Below are 18,966 nucleotides of genomic sequence, written 5' to 3'. Positions count from 1 at the left end.
ATATAGCAAATATATTTTAATATTTTATAATAAATTCAAACAGATTAATTTTTATATTATATAATAAAAGGCTTGCGAATGAGTTATTAGTTTTATGAGTAATTATCTTTCATACATTCTTATTTTTTAATATATATTAATTATTTTGAGTTTAAATTATTTTTTAAGTTTCAATTACTGTCAACATATAAGAAATGCACGTAATAACAAATAATTTTAGTTTCATATAATATGTAAAAATAAAGTACATTATATAATTTTTTATATATTTTTGTATGTACTTGTATTATAAACATTACATAATTTAAAATAACAGACTTTGCGCAATCAGCCGCAGCATTTTCCAATTAGAAACACTACCTTAATTTGACCTTAATATGGCTTCATAAATCGTGATTTCTTGCTCGCAAATTAGGTCACTTGTTTTACAAAGTTGCAATTAATTTTTCAATGTTTTGCATCAATCTTTACATTTTAAAACAAAACTTTGTAATTTTTCTAAAATAACCACAAAAATATTAAAACCATTAAAAATTAATTTTGCTATTTCTTAATAAATTAATGAAGTATCAAGTTTGAAAGATTATTAATAAAGTATCAAATAATTAATATCTTTAGTAGATAAAAGTAATTTAAAAAAAAATCTGATATACGATTTGAACGTATTTGACTACAAGATTTTTAGTTTGAAAACGTGCTATAATAAATAAGTCGTAATAAATAAGGCAATTTTTGTCAGAATTAGATTTATTATGATCATAAAATTTTTTAGATTGTTTGCAAATAACTCTAAATTCAACTTTCTTAAGCCTTCCATGTTCTATAACGTAACTTTGATTTATTTTAATACTAGATAGCACGCACACTGCTGCTTACATGTTTTCTTCCTGCCGCAATCACCTGAATCCTCGTGCAAGAGTTCGTTAGATCACCACAATTACCAACGTATGATGACTTTTTATTTCCGCAACTCATCAAAATTAAAATGTTGTTTGTTGAACATTGTTGACAATTTGCATTCACAAATGCAATGCAAATTATTATGATAACGAGATTTCTTTTATCTAGTTTTTGATAAAGGCACAAAATAAAAATATTTGAGACGACTTGTTGAATAAATTAAATGACACAATTTATTACGTAATTATAATGTTTGAAAATTTTGTTGACTGTTTAAATTCTTAAATATTTTGAAACAGTTATTGTGAATATATTTATTTATAAATGTAAATATTATTGTTTTAGTTGACAAATGTAAAATAGTTTATTAGACTTCTTGATAACTAAAGTTGTCTCTATTCTAATAATACATATATATACATAACAAAAATAATTTATTATTTTCAAATTTATTATTATCATTATTACTTTTCCAGAGAAACTACACATTCAAATATTAAAATAATTTTAAGTAATTTAAATATATCAATAAAAAGTTTCCAGTATATTTAATGTATGTAAAATAATATTTCTGAATGCATAAAAAACGCAAACAGCGTAGAAAATGAGACAATTACAATGCAGGTTATTTAAATTACTTAAATTGTGCTCCAGTTTTTAATTATATTCCCTGTTAATACATTTTTATTACGAGAAGTACTTCTTTATTATAACCTATTAATTATAAAGGCGTACATACTTAATGTTCAAAAGGATCTCAAAGTCGTCTGTATTATCAACTAAACTATATAATTTTTGTGTAACAATTACTTTTTTCCTCTCTTACTGATTTAAAAATCTTTTTCCAGGATTAAAGTATACGCATTAATACGTGTCTGTGAGGTGAAGTCTATGCTAAGAACGACAAAAAGTTTTGAAATTAATATAAAAATAATATAATTACTAAATTTTAATTTACTTTTGGCTCTCAAGTTTAATAAAATTAATTGTCGTGTGAAATAAGAGCAATTGAGAGCAACCGCAGTTTACATTAACGTATATTAACATACAAATAATTTCTTGGTTATCAATACGTACGAACGTTTCGACTTATATTTAAGCCATCTTCAACGCATACAATAAATTAAAGTCATACATTTTTGGTTGTTCTGAAGTGATTATACAATTCGAACATTGAGAATGATCTCCTTACTGAGCTGTGAACTGTTAGATCTTAATAATTTCACAGCTGAGTAATGAGATTATTCTATAAGTTGAAACGTTTGTGCGTATTGATAACCAAGAAATTATGTAAAAAATTACTTATATGTAAATAATATATGTGAATAGAAATACGCTAATGTCAACTGCGGTTGCTCTCAATTGCTCTTATTTTACACGACAATTAATTTCGAAATTGATATCTTTTTTATCATTTCTTAATCCAATATGGCTTCAGAGTCACGTCGTGACAACATTTGCTTCATGTAAAAGCTATGCAATCTGTATTTACGAAATAATAGTCCACAGACTAGTAGTTTTCATGAAGAAACAACGTGGAATTCTTAAAATTGGATTTAGACGTCTAATTAAAACGTAATTGTTACACGAAAAAATTTATGTGTATGGTAGCATGCGAGAGTGAAATTTTGATGTAGTGATGTATCAACGATACATAAATCGTTTGTGTGTGTTATTTACAACATGACTAATCTCATTTTTAGGATCCCTTAATTGACATAAAATAAATATCAATAAAAATTGTTTGTATTTTTTTAAGACATAAGTATTCAGAATGCAAATAAAATATATTTTTTGCTTACTCGGCACATATTTATTTTATTCTAAATATGCTGATGCAAAGTTGATTTTTGACAATTTATTTGTAGTATTATAAAAAGATTGAAAGAACAAATTTTTCCCAACAAAGGGCAACAATCAACGATAGCGTATGGACTGATTTAGCAGCAAATAGAAGAAGAGATTGATTATAAAGTAAAACAGAAGTTGCGGAGCGGAAATCCGCGATTCTTCCGTTATCCTTATCGGTCTTATCTCTTTCGGCATTTAGCGCTTTCATTAATCTCTGTCAGTCATTCTTAATGGTCGGAAGAAAAATGATAACTGAAAATTTATCGGGACGAAAGAACTTGATTCGAAAAACTAACCAAAAACGTACTAAACACTACTATTATTTACTATTAATTCAGGTTGATGAAGCTCAACTCCGGGAATATACATATTCTAGAAAAATAGAATTTTTTTTTAAAGTATATAAAATAACAGCACAAATATTGTACATTTTATACAACACATTCATTAAAATAGTTTACAATAAAAGAGGAAACGGAATAAAAACATATTTCTATTAATTATAGTAACATATGTTTTAAATTCATATATTTATGTATATATAATAAAAAATAAGAGAGTAATATATGGAAATGTTATAAAATAATGTAAATTATAAATGTAATAAAATTGCAACGATTATTGTGGATAACTTTTTATTATAAAACGATTTAGTTTATAGTGTGCGTTAAATTACAATACTATTGTTTTTGAAAGTTCCTCTCTTCATTTTTCCAGTGCAAATATAAATATTTGCAAGAAATTACTTTGATTTTGCAGGAATCGTTTGTTAACTATTAGCAGGATTGGAAAGGAGATTCGGGATTGGAGCGAGATCGTACCTAAATCCTCTGTATAATGTAGTCCTGTCAAAACAAGACGCCATCAATTACAGTTCTTACATGCGCACCCTCTTTCACCCTTCCGTGGATCGTCGTTGTCATATCACGTCTCTGTCATCTTCACCGATACTGCTGCTGTCATTTCAACGCCCTTGGGCGATTATACCTCGTTGCACAGCTAATTCAGAAATCGATAATTATGCAGCCTCCTGAAACGTACCGAATTGGTATCGCTATTATGAATAAATGATTAAATTGATGAATCGCTATAACAATAATTTGATTCTGTCCATGAAATTCGCGCGCTATTGAAGCGTACAATTACATAAAAATTATTTGAGTTTAGCGCTTGGACATAGATGTTATTAAATCTAGGAAGAACACATTGACAAGATTTATCCTTAATTTAATCAAGATTTTTAACTCTAATTAGAACAGAATGAGTGAATATTATATATTTTCCTAACGTAGTCTTTTGTTCAGTCTCTTTGTGTCACTATTAGTTTCATCGATAGAGCAACTGGCGGTGTCATTTAAATAATCTAGAACAAAAAGGCGCCGCCGACAAGAGAACTCGAATAAAATCAATAAAAAGTTTGAGTTATACGTACCTAGCTTATTATATATTATATAAAGTGTATTTATAAGAGAATAAACCATACTTCTCTTTCTTTTTGTCTGATATCTATTAATAATTCTTAGTACTTACATAATTTAAATAAATATTATGAAGGACATATAAGAGTCAAAAAATATTGATAACTGAAGGTCTTACATTAATAAAGTACAATAAGATTTAATTAAAATGAACATATGTATAAACATTATATGTTTCGGCTTCTTATTAAGCCGTCTTCAGATAATCCTTAAACATTTAGCAGCTCCTTAAGCGTATCCATTACTTCATCGACAGTTTACAAATTAGTTTATGATGAAACATTGAATGTTCAATGAGTGCCTTCCAAGAAAACAAAATATCTTTCTCAAACGATTAGCAAGTTGAATGTTTGAACTTTCTAAATATTGTATATGTTACAATATAATATTATTTGTAATATAATAGAAGAAAATTCATTTCAAATTTATCTCTCTTTACACACTCGCCTTTACACACGGACAAACATGATGATTAAAAATTTAAACTCAAATATGATGATTAAAAATTTAAACAATTAAAAACGTAGATAAGATTTAATCAAATATTAATTTTAATATATATAAAAATTTGTAGAATAAATTATAAGTATTAAAAAACAAAACATTAAGAGTAAAATAAAATTATTTACAATCTAAAAATTAAAAATTGTAAAAAATGACATTATAAAAGACTGATCTAAGACATGATTTTAGTACGACTTTTTAACACTGATTGATTTGAATTTTTCGATAGATTGATATGTCATTATTATACACAAAGACAAACTTTGTTTTTAATAGACATATATGTCTTAGCAATATTTATTTTATACTTACTTCTTATATTAAATAATATACATCCGATTTAAAACTTACTTGATATTTTAAAGACTACAATAATATGTTTAAGACATCCATTAAATAATAATTATTTATAAAACATAAAGTTTTCCAATAATATTCTGAGAGAGGTAAATATACAAAAGAATGATTGTCAAACAATAAACTGGTGAAAATGAAAAATCACTAATAATACTGAGTAACTACGAAATTATTATATTGGCAATCAATCATTTTCCTAACTCATAACCTAACAATAGAAATTATTAACAATATATCATGTTAACATCAACTATAAACAGAATATTGATATTGATATTCACGTAGTAACTAGTTTAATTTGCTGTTACTTCATTATAACGCTAATATTTCGATAATGTTTCTGGTTATAATATTGATCACTTTTGAACGTGCGTTCGTATATAACAAAATACCATGTTATTCTTATAATATTAAGTAAAATTTAACTGAGAAATGTTCAACACAAATGAGTGAAGAAAATTATTTTTGGTCCAAGCAGATTTCGATGCCTAATGATATTTTTGTGTGAATTTTACAATTTTTAGTTTAAGCAATTACGATTATATTTCCCAGTCTTGAAACACAATTCTAAATTAAAGCTGGAGTACATAATACATAATAGAAATTAAATGTATACATGTGATATTCATGTATATAATTCACATTGAATTATTTAAGTATTAAAGATCCAGATTCGACCGATATAAGCACTTAATTTTTGGTTCTTATTGGTTGTGTTCTCACATGTGTGTGTCTAAAATAAGATTCTTATTAATTATATATATTGTGATCAAAAAATATCCGAACTTTATTTTTTAAAAATTGCGGAAAAACTGTAAATCAAATCCGTTTGCTTTGCTAAATTACATATGTCCTTCACATTTGGTAAAAAAATCATGGTGTTCTTTCAAATGTTGCAATTATCGCCATAAGCTTTTTGTAACATTTTGAATGTATTTGTGAACAAAATTTCGTTCGTAATGCAAAATTTCAAACAAATTCTTTGCTTGATAGTTTTCGGTAAAAATCGCCGAGCATAAAAATGTTCACTGCATAAACAACTGTCATTCTAATTTACCCCTCTATTAATTCACCCCTCTATTTATTAATGCTTTATGATAATTCCAAAATTCTTGGTAAGAACAAATCGATTTTAAATTAAAGAAATTATGTTATAGAAATAATAAAGCAAAAAATAACGAAGATAATCCGTGTGCATGAACAATGCGACAATAAATAATTGTATTTATTTAATAGAAATACATTCGCTTAGTTGATTTCATTAGATAAGTTTTCGGAGCTTTGCTTCGACAGAGAAATGCGGTTTCGTGTTGTAACAGTGCAGCGACAGGACACTCCGAAAATCGATAGGAAATCGCTCGGTTGGCGGATCCTCCTATGTTACGCTAATGCATTTAGGAAGCACGTGTGTGGACGTTCACTTGCCCACTCGGCTAGTTAAGCTGATTAGTACCGCAACAATTAGCGCAGCTGCGCAGATTCGTAAGTCGTCGTGGAAGAAGCATTAGCGGATGCTCTGGTATTAACCGCGCTAAGCGAAATGGCGAATTATCGACAACAAAGCGGAAAACTCGACTTGCTGTTGGCTACTGTAAGCAAACAAACGGTATTCTTTAAGGGCAATTAACTCATGAGGAAGCAGTGACAACTGTATCGTGAAAGAGCCGTGAGAAATGTTTACAATACGTAAAATTCAGCTTTTTGTATACATATCGATCCGATATTATGTGAACATTTTTCTCGTATTAAATATATCATAACCGTTTTTACATTGTCGCTGTCATTAATGTAATTGCTTAATTTATTATGTAATCAATGGCAAATTACATAATGTAATTGCAAATTAATTAATCAAGTACTGATGCAAGGCAAAGGCGAAGAAAATGCGAAACGGAAACTTTTTTGCTGGCTAAACTTAAGCTGCTTAAATTCAATCTATTATTTAAGCTTCTTTGCTTCTTGTTGAGCAATATGGCAAAAAACGCGAATGTAATTTATTAATAGAAGTGACTGCAAAGAGATAGCTAGAATTAGAACATCTAATGCGATTTAGAGTGCGCCCGTTCAACAATCTTTGTAAATTCTTGTTAAATGAACAATATGCAAATAAGCATTTGCTCCCCATTGCCAAGCGCAGAACCCCAATACGGTTTATGTACAAGTATACAGTATAACCCCAATGTAATTTCTGCGTCGCCACGTTTATTCATGCTACATTATTTCCACAAGCAAAACACTTTCAATTCGTAGAATGTCGGTGAAGCTTTTTTTTTTATACCATTTTTTGACGTTGTTTTAAATAGAAAATATATTTATATAAAAATTAAACTATTTTAGTAAAACCCTATATATATAACAATTTTTTTAATTACACAAATATCTCAAAGAAGAAGTGTGATCAATCAATGTCACCATGTGACTTGACAGTGAAAAGATGAACGTGCCGTTCTCGTTTCATATCAAATATTGATATACGTGCATACACATGTAGACGAATGCAATGTACTTACTTTAACTAGACAGTTTGAGTAGCATAAGATCGATCTTAAAGGAGCATCGCGTCTGCACGACTGTCAGTTTCGATTTGGTAACGTCATGTCGCATTCACGTCAGCAATTTAGCACGATTCTCTACGCGTTGGAAATTTGTGGCACATCCCGGATCTATATCTTCTGCTATTTGCTGCTGCTATATGTAAATATCGAACTGTGGGCACTATCCGTCGATTGCGCGTTCGCAATTCGATTTCAAAGCAAATATGAGAAATGCCGAGATGCATCGAGTACTGAGATTAAATTAGTTTGTCCTTTCGCCGTGTTATTTGGCGAACGGACAATTTATCTAATGGTGCAGCGAATTATGCCATTCCCAAATAGATCGTTGTCCGCAATGCGAAGCTTGCAATCATTTGTTGCGATTAATTAATGATTGCCGATGACATACCACTGATCCAAATTATCAGATCGACATTATACTCGGAAACCAGAGGAATGCTTTGTCGGCTATTCTATTTGTCACAGTTGTTTCATATTCATGTACATCATTGAATTATTACTTTTCAAATTATAGCTTTATACATTAAAAGCTTTTAATATTTAACATCAAAGCGGTTGATAATTTTAATATTTTAATTTATTATTTTTGAATTGATAATTATAAAGTGAATGCATGATTATATAATCAATTAAAGAATATTGTCAAATAATTCAATCTCTCTGCTGAAATAGAAGCGCATTATTTAGTATATAATTATTATAATAATGTTTTATATGTTTTAAATGCATTAAAGAAAATTAAAAAATTTATTCTAATATTTATTATCCTAATAATATCTAGATAATCTCTATGTAACCTTCAACTGTTATTATGAACCCTTCTTTGTACTGACATGATCATCGTATCTGATAAGCAATCAATTAAAAATATCTTATTTCTCCAAGTAATTATTTTTACTACAAATTCAAACTTGCAAAAATGACAAATAATTAAAAAACGGCAAATATAAGTCGCACACAGATGTCGGGATGTGAAATAAACATAATAAAAATTTACGATTATAATACTTTAATATTATGTATGTACGACTAAATTTCTATTATGTTACATTTATTTTTACACCTTGACATCCATATGCGACTCGTAATTGCCCTTTTTAATTATTTGTAGTTATTATTATTGTACTGTTGTTAAATTAATATATAGAGGAAAAATATAACACTTTAACATACATCTTTATTTACCATTTTACTGAAAATCTGGCTTACAAATTATTATTATGGAAAGAATTTGTATTACTACCATTGTGTAAGATACGACAATGATAATTAAATTTTATTTTATTTTTGGCACAGATATAAATGCGATATATAAATGCATAATAAAATAAATATACTTTTATTTAGAAAAATTAAGTTGTTTAACAATAAGAATGTTTTGACGGATTATTATTGTACTATGTCAGAGGAATTTGCGCGCAGCTTTGTCAAAAGCTTTGATCCGTATTCAAGTTTGCTGGAGCCGATTAATAGAGTCGGTTTGATCAACCGACAAGCCAATGTACGTGTCTAGCTGGATGCGGAAGGATTAAGGCGTTTGCTACGGGAACACTGGATCAGCAGCTTGGTGGTTAATTGAGAACCTCGAGATATTGACCGGCGCGAGATCGATAGGCGAACGATATTCATGAAGACAAAGGGGCGGACTGGACATATGCTGAAGTGATCATTTGTCTGCAATTTACGTGAAGATTGACAGTAACCCCGCTCGTTATCTGCTTGATCCCTAAGTTTAATGCCACTATTGGAGCTTATTGTGTCACAAGGTAGAACTTCAACGGAGCTTACATTTCAATCTTCAAGTAGATGCACAAAATCTTGAATCATAATCCTAAAGTCAGAAAAGAAGAACAGGAAGCACTTGAAAAATAATCATGTTTTTTTTATTAAAATTTTAATTTCTATAAATCTTTCAAGAAATGTACAGTAATCCAAAAAGTATAAAATTCTAGGGTTGGAAAAAAAATCATTGACACGGAAAATTATAGATATAATCAAATATCATGAATATATTCCATACATATTTATTTGAAATACGTAAATATGGCTTCATTTCAGAAAAATTAATTTTCGAAACGCATTGTTTCACTTTTTCTATTACAGCTCTGTATTTTCTGCGCAAACTTTTTGATTTTCTTCGTACTTGTCTTTTCTTGAATGCAGTTTTAAAAGATACAACATACGCTCTATATTTTAATAAAGTAATGCAAAGACGTTATCTCTCACGAAATTTCGGTTTCACCGACCACATTCGAACATTTTATGAAACAAAGAGAGGTTTTATCCGGCGCTGATCACGCGCGCGCGTCATAACAATGCGATCCTCCTCGCAGATCATAAAAAAAGTATAAGTTAACCGAATGAATTGTCAAACGTACTCAGTTTCATGGAAACCCATTTAAGTACTTAAGAGTGGTACAATGGCTGTAGACGAATGCGAACTTGACAAAAGGTGCATTAATTAGTTCTATTAAAGTCTTCTTTGTCTCCATGAAACAAATAAGATTTTTCATTAGATTTTGCAGGTTTCATTGTCGCATGCGCTATCCTGAATGCAAAAGTTAATCTCGTGAATAGATAAGCTACATAATCTGCATTTCTATATAAAAATAATATATTAGAATTATCTATATATACAAATGTGTTATCAATTAGAGCTGTTGGATTTACTTCATTTTTCAAACTTTCAAATCTTAAGTAAATAATTTTAACAAAAATTTGTATAAATTATTTTTTCTTGTTTTACTTAGGTATGTATTATATAATCAAACTATTAAATAATTATTATACATTTTAAAGTGTGCAAATTAATTTTTGAAAATATAAGGCAAGATTACTAACGCGATGTATTTATATTCATATTAAAATATGATATTTTATTATAAAAGCTATATGTACATAATATCGAATTTACTCGATAATATATCCGATAAGAATATAAGATCTTATTTGAGGGAACTGTAAGCAGAGAGAAAAAATAGAACTATCAAAGTAAATACCCAGAGTGTTTCGATTTTTTCCGTAATAAAATTCCAATCTCATCGATTTATATGTCTACCGAGATAATCGATCCGATCGTAACTTACGTACAGGCAGGCGCCTTGCTGCAGCCGCGACACTTTAATGTAGACATGCTTTTTACGGTCTCGACACGCCTGTAGTTTATATGCATTTTTCTACATTACGAGTGATAAAACCCGACGCGTTTTATCGCCACTGAATTTCTATGGTTACGCAATGAGCGATGGCGCAAGAGGTTTTATGAAATCGCATGCGCGTCTTTGCGCAAGTAAAAATTTTTACTTCCATACTGAGGACGAACGGGTGGCTTGCCCGTCAACGACTATGTGTGGTCGCTTTAAATGTACGACTTTAAAAAAAACGGAAATGCACCCTCATGACTATGTGTGTTCATTAAATTAAAAAAAGAGTTGCTAGTACCGAGAAGTGGTTCACAGTAATGCAGAGTAATGATTCTATGAAAAGGATTGTACTTTTTCAAGTGGAAATAAATTTGTTACGTGTCATTTTAATTAAAGAATTAAACAAGATAATATATCCATAATGAAGCAACAAATATTTTCCATTTTGTAAAAATCGCAAATGTAATTAGAGGAAAAAGTAGTATACGGGCCTTAAAATTCTATAATTAACACTGTCTCTTGCAAAAGATTTTTGAATTGTTTCTAAACAGATATTAAAGTTTTGAAACAATTGTTATCACGACTGTCATCTTTTTGTTGACAAGTGATGTTTGTTTATTACGAAATATGTAAAAGAGTTTTTTCGTATAACTTGCAATGTTCTAAGTTTAACGAAATTTCGAGTTCATAAGAATAACAAGTTTATACTGTAAATAAATTTTTAAGGTGTTTTTTATAAGAAGATAAAGTAATCTCGAATAATTATATTTTCGACGAAACACAATTAAACGTAAATTTTGTTAATTTCTATATTGGATCCTCTAACAAGTGGGTAATGTAATAAGTACTGAAGTTTTTAATAAAAAAAACATTGCAAAGTTGTGCTTTTCGTAAAAAATCTTTGTTATGATTTTGAAATGATTTTAAGAAGTCTCTAGAGATATCTACAAAGTGGAAAGGAAGTGCTCGTGGTAAACATTCACAAGGACAAGATCAACGCAAGAATATTGCTAAAAGAACGTATTCATGAAAAGAAACTTCTGAATCTTTAAAAATATCTCAATACATACAGAATTTTCTATGAATTCAAGTTATTTGAACTTCAAGGAAAACAGATCAAATAGACCTGAAGAAATGAAACTCTGTAAAAATATTGAAAGAAAAATCTTCTTTATCATCACAATTAGATAGTTAATTATGTCTTCTTTTATTTAAACAATTTTTCTCATTTTGTGAATTCTTAATTATTTCAAATTTATGTTTTATATTAAACATGTATAAATAAATTATCATTTACAATATTATTGATTTGAATGCAACTAAAAAATAAGACAAAAATTCAAAGCCAATGTGAGCCAATACAGAATATTCATGTGTAAAAAATGAAAAATTACACATAAAAAAGGAATTTATATCACCCCTATCGACATTATCATCTTTTTCTCTACGAATGATAGACATATGTAATATAATCAATATCGCGTTATTTTTCTAAGCTATACCGGACGTGAAAAATATATAACTAATAATTTTTTACGAATTATGACGTAGTTACATATTTAAATTTACATTCGTTATTTACGCTGTTATTTTTTTCTTTTTTGGAATATTATTCGCGTTGAACAAAACAAGACGGAACGTCGTTGACAATATACTCAGTTAAACAAAATATACAGAAACAAATAATTCATGTCGAGCTACACCGAGTTTTGAAATTTGTTTTATTCCACGTTTTAAACGTGGAATAGCTAGTCTTTGAAGAGTTCTCCGCGCGATGGACACGAGGCAGAGAAAGCGAATCATGCCTGCGACTGCAAATATTTTCCTAAAAAAGCGAACGCTGCGTGCAGTTTCATTGCACAGTGAGCGCAGGGTAAGTTGTGTGCTTCGTCATACATGGTCTACTTCGATGCAGTTGCACGCGGGCGTCGGCGTCGCTTGATCAAACAATAACGCGTACCGATGCATACATACACGGTCGCATGCGCGCGTGCAGCTTTGCGGTGGACCAGCGCGCATGCATGTGGCCCATTCTCAATGCATGCAGACGAACGACGGCTTTGTTTCCTGTGTGAGGTGCGATACACCACGGATTTCGCTCGTCGTTATTTTACTGAGCGTACCGTTATTACCCGATCCGTCTATTTGGAGTTTCCGGAGTTATTGTTTCTGGTCAACTGAGCCGCCGTTGATTGCTCCTGACGTGATTCGTACGACGCCGTTAAACCAGTCTGCAGTTGCCGATATACACTCGATATGGTGCATTTTACGATACCTCTGTACCATAAAAATCTATCGAGAAACTGCCAGTTATATTGTCAAACTATTCCAATAGTGACCAACATAGAGGCACAGTGCCAAAATTCCAAACTATTCCATGACTAACTAATATTCAGGAAATTATTCCACTGTAGTGTTCCATTATTAACACCTTCAGACCTGATTTTATAGGAATCATGTCAAAAAAACGTCTTTATTCAATTCATACGCACTTTAATAAGTAATTCATACTGAACAATTAATTTTTTCAAAATTTTGACTCTATTTCTAACATATGTACATTGTAATGTACATTAAATCTCTGATGATGTCGTAGAATTAAATAATTTCAACGAATAATGTCTTTAAGTTTGATGTACATTACAATGTACGCGCGCAGAGTCTGAAAGGATTAATTAAAATTAACTAATGTAGAACCAAACCGCAACCATAATGCCAAAAATAATTAATATCTAACAATAATAATTTTACATAATTCGCAAAATTATATACAAACTGTGGAGTATTATAATCCAATATAGAGTGAAGTGTGCAATGATTGACTGCTTAAGTACTGAAATTTAATATAATTACCGTAATCACTATTGAAGTTATTTGAACTTTGAATTTGATGCAAAGCGAACGTTAAATAAGGTTCAAAGAATATGTCAAATACAAAAAACTTTAAATAGGACCATGTTTTTTATTTTTCCCAACAGTAGAAACTTTTATTTAGAAAATGACAGTTATTGATTACAAGTTTTACAGTCATTGAATAAAAAAATAACAGTGATTGACCATTAGTATAAAAACCATCAAAATCAAATAAAGAAAAAAATTCAAAAAATAAAGAAGAGATAAATTTAATAAAATGTTAAAAATGTTTAAAGAAATTTTTATTAATATTTACAAATTTTCATCTGCACGGATTTTAGGTCTATATTGATGCCGCTTTATTTAGCCCCATACCTTTACGAACGGCATCTTCGGGATTGTTAAGTGCCTCTTAAATGTATTTTATACGACTTATTTTAGGCATTTTGATGAAAAATTAAACCTACAATATTATAACATCTTAAAATAGTAATTTTGTTTATAAGAAATAATTATTTAGTGAATAATACGTGAATTACAATGAATGAATACCGTAAAAAATGGACTTTCTCAATTACAGTTATTAACCACCTTTTCATTTTCGTAATTACTGCATGAATTAAAAAAATTAATATGTAGAAGATATTCATAACTATATATTAGTCATATATGATAAACAAAAGTTCATTAATTGTTTTATAATAATATAATTTATCTATTTGAATACGTACGCTTAACTGAACTGTTAAATATTTTGTAATTATGTAATATAGTTTTTCTTGTGAGTTCAATTTATGGACAGAAAAGTAAAAAACGGACTGTAAATTGAATATTTTATTCATATATAAAGTTAGTAAAGATCAATTGTTACTATGTTGTGAAATTAGCTTAAATTTGACTTGGATTTTAATACGTAGATAAATGGTCAATCGCTATACTATGGTCAATCACTGTGTGTATATTTTACCCTATATATACGCTGTGTTAGAATCTTGAGAGAAACAATACATATTTTTCCTTATCATTAATTTAAGCCAATATCCGTTAATATTAACTACATCAGCAATGTCTTCAAAGTACCAACTTACTGTACATGTTGTACCGATCCTGTTCCGTATGTTCTTGCCAATGGTGTTCCAATAGCAGCATTTACCGCAGCATGTTGTTGCATCCTAATGGTCAAACTTAGCAGGCATAGTGTTGCCAACTAGCCAGTACTTGCATGACTTGCAAAGATATTTACCTAATTTTGGACAGTGGACAATTATCAGGAGAAAGCTAATGCACTAAGATTAATTGTAATTTGTAACATGTTCGTTATTATAAAGGTAACATAAGCTAAAAGTATTGCAAATTATAAAAATAAGTATATTATAATTAAGAAATAAATTAAAAAGGTCGTATAAAATTTTTTAATAAACTCAATGAAACACGAGTAGATTTTTAAAACATTTACCCAAAATCTCTTTGAGATTATAAAATCACTACTGTGGCCTCTGCGTCAGGTTCCATCCGATTATCGCGTTCTATGAAAAGGTAATGCATGGGTAACGAGCTAATAGAAATGTAAATGACGATAAATTTAAAATTCAATTTGGAAAACTCAGCAAAAGCCGCGGCCCGAGACCTTTAAATTTCTTACGGAAAACACTGATAATATTATATTTCATAATAATACATAATTATACATATTATATGATGGATATTGCGTTGTGCATTTACGTTAGCATAATAATGAGGGATAATGCGTAAAGAAACTTTCTCGAATATAGGCGCGTGTTTTCAATTTTGAACTTGTGCATAATATTGGTGTCTCGCTGCAACATGACCTATACGCGTATGTCACTGAAAAGTTAGGAAATGAGATAATCCATAATTGGAGCTTTAGCAGAGCTTTCTCTAAACAAGTTCCAAAGTACATAACCAAAAATTTATACGCAATATAAAATGTAGAAAATTTTTAAAATTATCCCAAAGAAGATTTTGTAAAAAATCCATGCATATAATTGTTTTAGAATTATTTTATATAAAGTTAGATCTTCATAATGCGAGAAACATATAAATTATTTAAATGTATTAATTAATGCATTAATGTAATAATTATGCGCAAATTCAGTAATGTGTGTGTTGTCCGAGTACATTTTTGTTGGCACACATTTTACAATTAAATAAGAACAATACTGAATTATATAATACATTAGTTTATGTTATTCATAATAATTATTAAATATATTGTAAACGATTTAATTATTTATTCTACTTTCTGTTTTTTCGAATAAGTATAAATTATTTTGCAAAATACTTCCTTTCCCTCTTGTAATATTTTTAATTTAATTATTTTTTTGAAAAAGAGAAGAGTTTTCTATAAAAACTTTATTATCAAAGTCCAGACATCAACGTTGGATTCATCAATTCCTCTCTATAAAACTCTACTCCCCACGACTTGTCCAGAATCCCTCGGTAAAGCAGCGCATTCGTTGCAAGAACGGCCAACCATCCCCTAGTTGCCAACCTCTCGAGGGTAGCTCAATTCACTCTGACGCGTTGAAAATCTTGCTACGTCCGGTGGTGTTTTCCTTCCTCTCGACAACATCCTTTTGCGTTGAGTGATCGTACGGGAATTTCAATGGTGTGTCTTTAACGATGGATCTTCAAAGATTGTGAGAATATATGATGACGAGGATCTCAACTACTAGACAAGGGTGGGTTCGGTCTGTCGGGTTGCAAGGAAGGAAATGCAATTATTCGCCAGCGTCTGCGCTTCTATATTGATCGGTGGTGGTGGCAGTGGAGGTACGACGGTGGTGGCGGCTGTGCTCGCGGCGCGTTCGAGCGTTCGGGTGGGACCACAACCAACCCCATAACGAACCCGCCCAAAATGTATTTTTGCCTGCGTCTCGTGCGGCTATTCCTGATCTCGGCGATTCTGTGCGTCGGTAAGGCCCGTTTTCGGAGCGACAAAATAAAGCTTGAAAAATTCGTGCGCCTTAGAAAAAGTTTAGTGTTCGGATATAGGAGTAAACTAATATTTTTTGACATTCTAAAGAAAGCGGAAAAAGTAGAGTGCGTGACAAAGCGGCGTGCGAATTTTTAATTTGCGCAATTTATCTCACGCGATTCAGGATTCCATCGATCGGAATCCCGTTTCCGTTAATCGGGTTAATCGTCTTACTTGCAGGTTTGTGCTCCGAAGATGAAGAGAGATTGGTACGAGACTTGTTCAGAGGATACAATAAGCTCATCCGACCAGTGCAAAATATGACGGAGAAAGTGCACGTGAGGTTTGGCCTCGCCTTCGTCCAACTGATCAATGTGGTGAGATTTTCTTGTTTTGTTTCATGTTCGCGCAAATCTGTCAGATAATGACAGAAATTATAAGTTTAAATGATATAAGGAAATGTAAAAAAAAAATGTTTCGGTCATATCAAGTTTTTTAAATTTTTCAGAACGAAAAGAATCAGATTATGAAATCGAACGTATGGTTGAGATTCGTATGGATGGACTATCAATTACAATGGGATGAAGCAGATTACGGCGGTATCGGTGTCCTCAGATTACCACCCGACAAAGTGTGGAAACCAGATATAGTCTTATTCAATAAGTATGAATATCAAGACAGTTTTTTTTTATTTATCTACTTTACTAAATTAAAAAAATATATTAATCGTAATATACAGAAAAAAACGTTAGTTTTATTAACGTTTATGAAAATTTAAGTAGATACAGATCTGAAAATAATTCTGTTAAATTATAAAAATAATTATGTAAAAAACTTTAGCATGAAAAGCAATGTTGCAAAAAATTTTATGATATTCTAGCAATCAGCTTGAGCATTCTAACTAATAGTTACTCTGTAATTATTTTGATATTCCAACAAAATTATTTTCAGACTTGTGTCTAACTAAATTTTTCAGAATCATTCTTTCTGTGTGTGTGATTAATTTAATTGTTTACATTATATTTTTACATTAATATATATTAATTTCTAAAACAATTCAGATATATATTTAATACATTAATATTGATATTTGAAATAGATTATTTTAAAAGTATAATTATTCCAAAATTGTTAATTAGCCACAAATGAATATAAAAACAATTGTTTATTTTTCAATTTTTTCAATTTTTTTCAATGTTTAAAGATGTATCAGCGACTAAAAATTAAAATTTTTCTTCTTTTTTAATTAATAATTTTTAATTTACATTTACATTTTTAATAATTATACTTATAAAAATTATATTTTCTTTGTTTATAGTGCTGACGGCAACTATGAAGTACGTTATAAGAGCAACGTGCTGATATATCCGAACGGCGAGGTGCTCTGGGTGCCGCCAGCAATTTATCAGAGCTCATGCACAATCGATGTAACATATTTCCCCTTCGATCAGCAAACATGCATTATGAAATTCGGTTCATGGACCTTCAACGGTGACCAGGTCTCTCTCGCGCTCTACAATGATAAGAACTTCGTCGATCTGTCCGACTATTGGAAGAGCGGCACGTGGGATATTATTAAAGTGCCAGCATATCTCAATGTTTACAAGGGTGATTTTCCCACAGAGACAGACATCACTTTCTACATAATTATCCGCAGGTGCGTATTTTACTCCTAATCTCTGTCAATTTTAGAATTAATACAGCTTCTGTAATTAGTATTTCATAGTTATAGTGCAAAACTGTAATTACATAATCCTATATGTTACTGACAATGAGTCACACAAACATTCGTATTGTTTCTGCAGGAAAACTCTCTTCTACACAGTGAACTTGATACTGCCGACAGTTCTGATCTCTTTCCTCTGCGTACTCGTTTTCTACCTTCCGGCGGAGGCTGGTGAGAAAGTCACTCTGGGCATTAGCATTCTTCTATCATTGGTCGTGTTCCTTCTGTTAGTCAGCAAAATTTTACCACCGACTTCGCTAGTGCTGCCATTGATAGCAAAATATCTGCTCTTCACTTTTATCATGAATACTGTCAGTATCCTCGTAACTGTGATTATCATTAATTGGAACTTCCGCGGGCCAAGGACCCACAGGATGCCTCAGCTCATACGCAAGATCTTCCTTAAATATCTGCCAATGGCCTTGTTTATGAAACGACCAAAGAAGACGCGATTGAGGTAAGAATTTCTTTTTATGAGATATTATTAATCAAAAAGAATAAAAAAGACCATAATTGGTTATGATAGGTCTTGATGCCTATAATACCTTTATGTGAATTTCCAGTTCAAGTAAATAATTGTAACTCACACAATGATAAAAAATTTTATGGCGTCTAAAGTCAAAGTATAAAATAGATACCAGTAATCTGACATCTTATTATA

At 30.2% G+C, this 18,966-nt stretch overlaps 1 protein-coding gene across 1 annotated transcript in view; it reads left to right on the top strand.

Annotated features, from left to right (window-relative positions):
• The first annotated feature begins 16,443 nt into the window (after positions 1 to 16,443).
• Positions 16,444 to 18,966, top strand: part of LOC108754050 (acetylcholine receptor subunit beta-like 1) — a 5,113-nt gene continuing 2,590 nt past the window's right edge. Inside the window, exons 1-5 of the mRNA XM_018496080.1 lie at positions 16,444 to 16,577; positions 16,820 to 16,956; positions 17,088 to 17,242; positions 17,898 to 18,236; positions 18,385 to 18,762. Coding sequence (XP_018351582.1) covers positions 16,520 to 16,577; positions 16,820 to 16,956; positions 17,088 to 17,242; positions 17,898 to 18,236; positions 18,385 to 18,762 — 1,067 coding nt within the window. The 5' untranslated portion in view covers positions 16,444 to 16,519. The remainder of the gene's footprint in view (positions 16,578 to 16,819; positions 16,957 to 17,087; positions 17,243 to 17,897; positions 18,237 to 18,384; positions 18,763 to 18,966) is intronic.

This window comes from Trachymyrmex septentrionalis, unplaced genomic scaffold (genome assembly GCF_001594115.1).
Source record: "Trachymyrmex septentrionalis isolate Tsep2-gDNA-1 unplaced genomic scaffold, Tsep1.0 scaffold75, whole genome shotgun sequence".
Lineage (NCBI taxonomy): Eukaryota > Metazoa > Arthropoda > Insecta > Hymenoptera > Formicidae > Trachymyrmex > Trachymyrmex septentrionalis.
The sequence above is the reverse complement of the archived record's forward strand: the minus strand, read 5'-3'. Positions and strand labels throughout refer to the sequence as shown.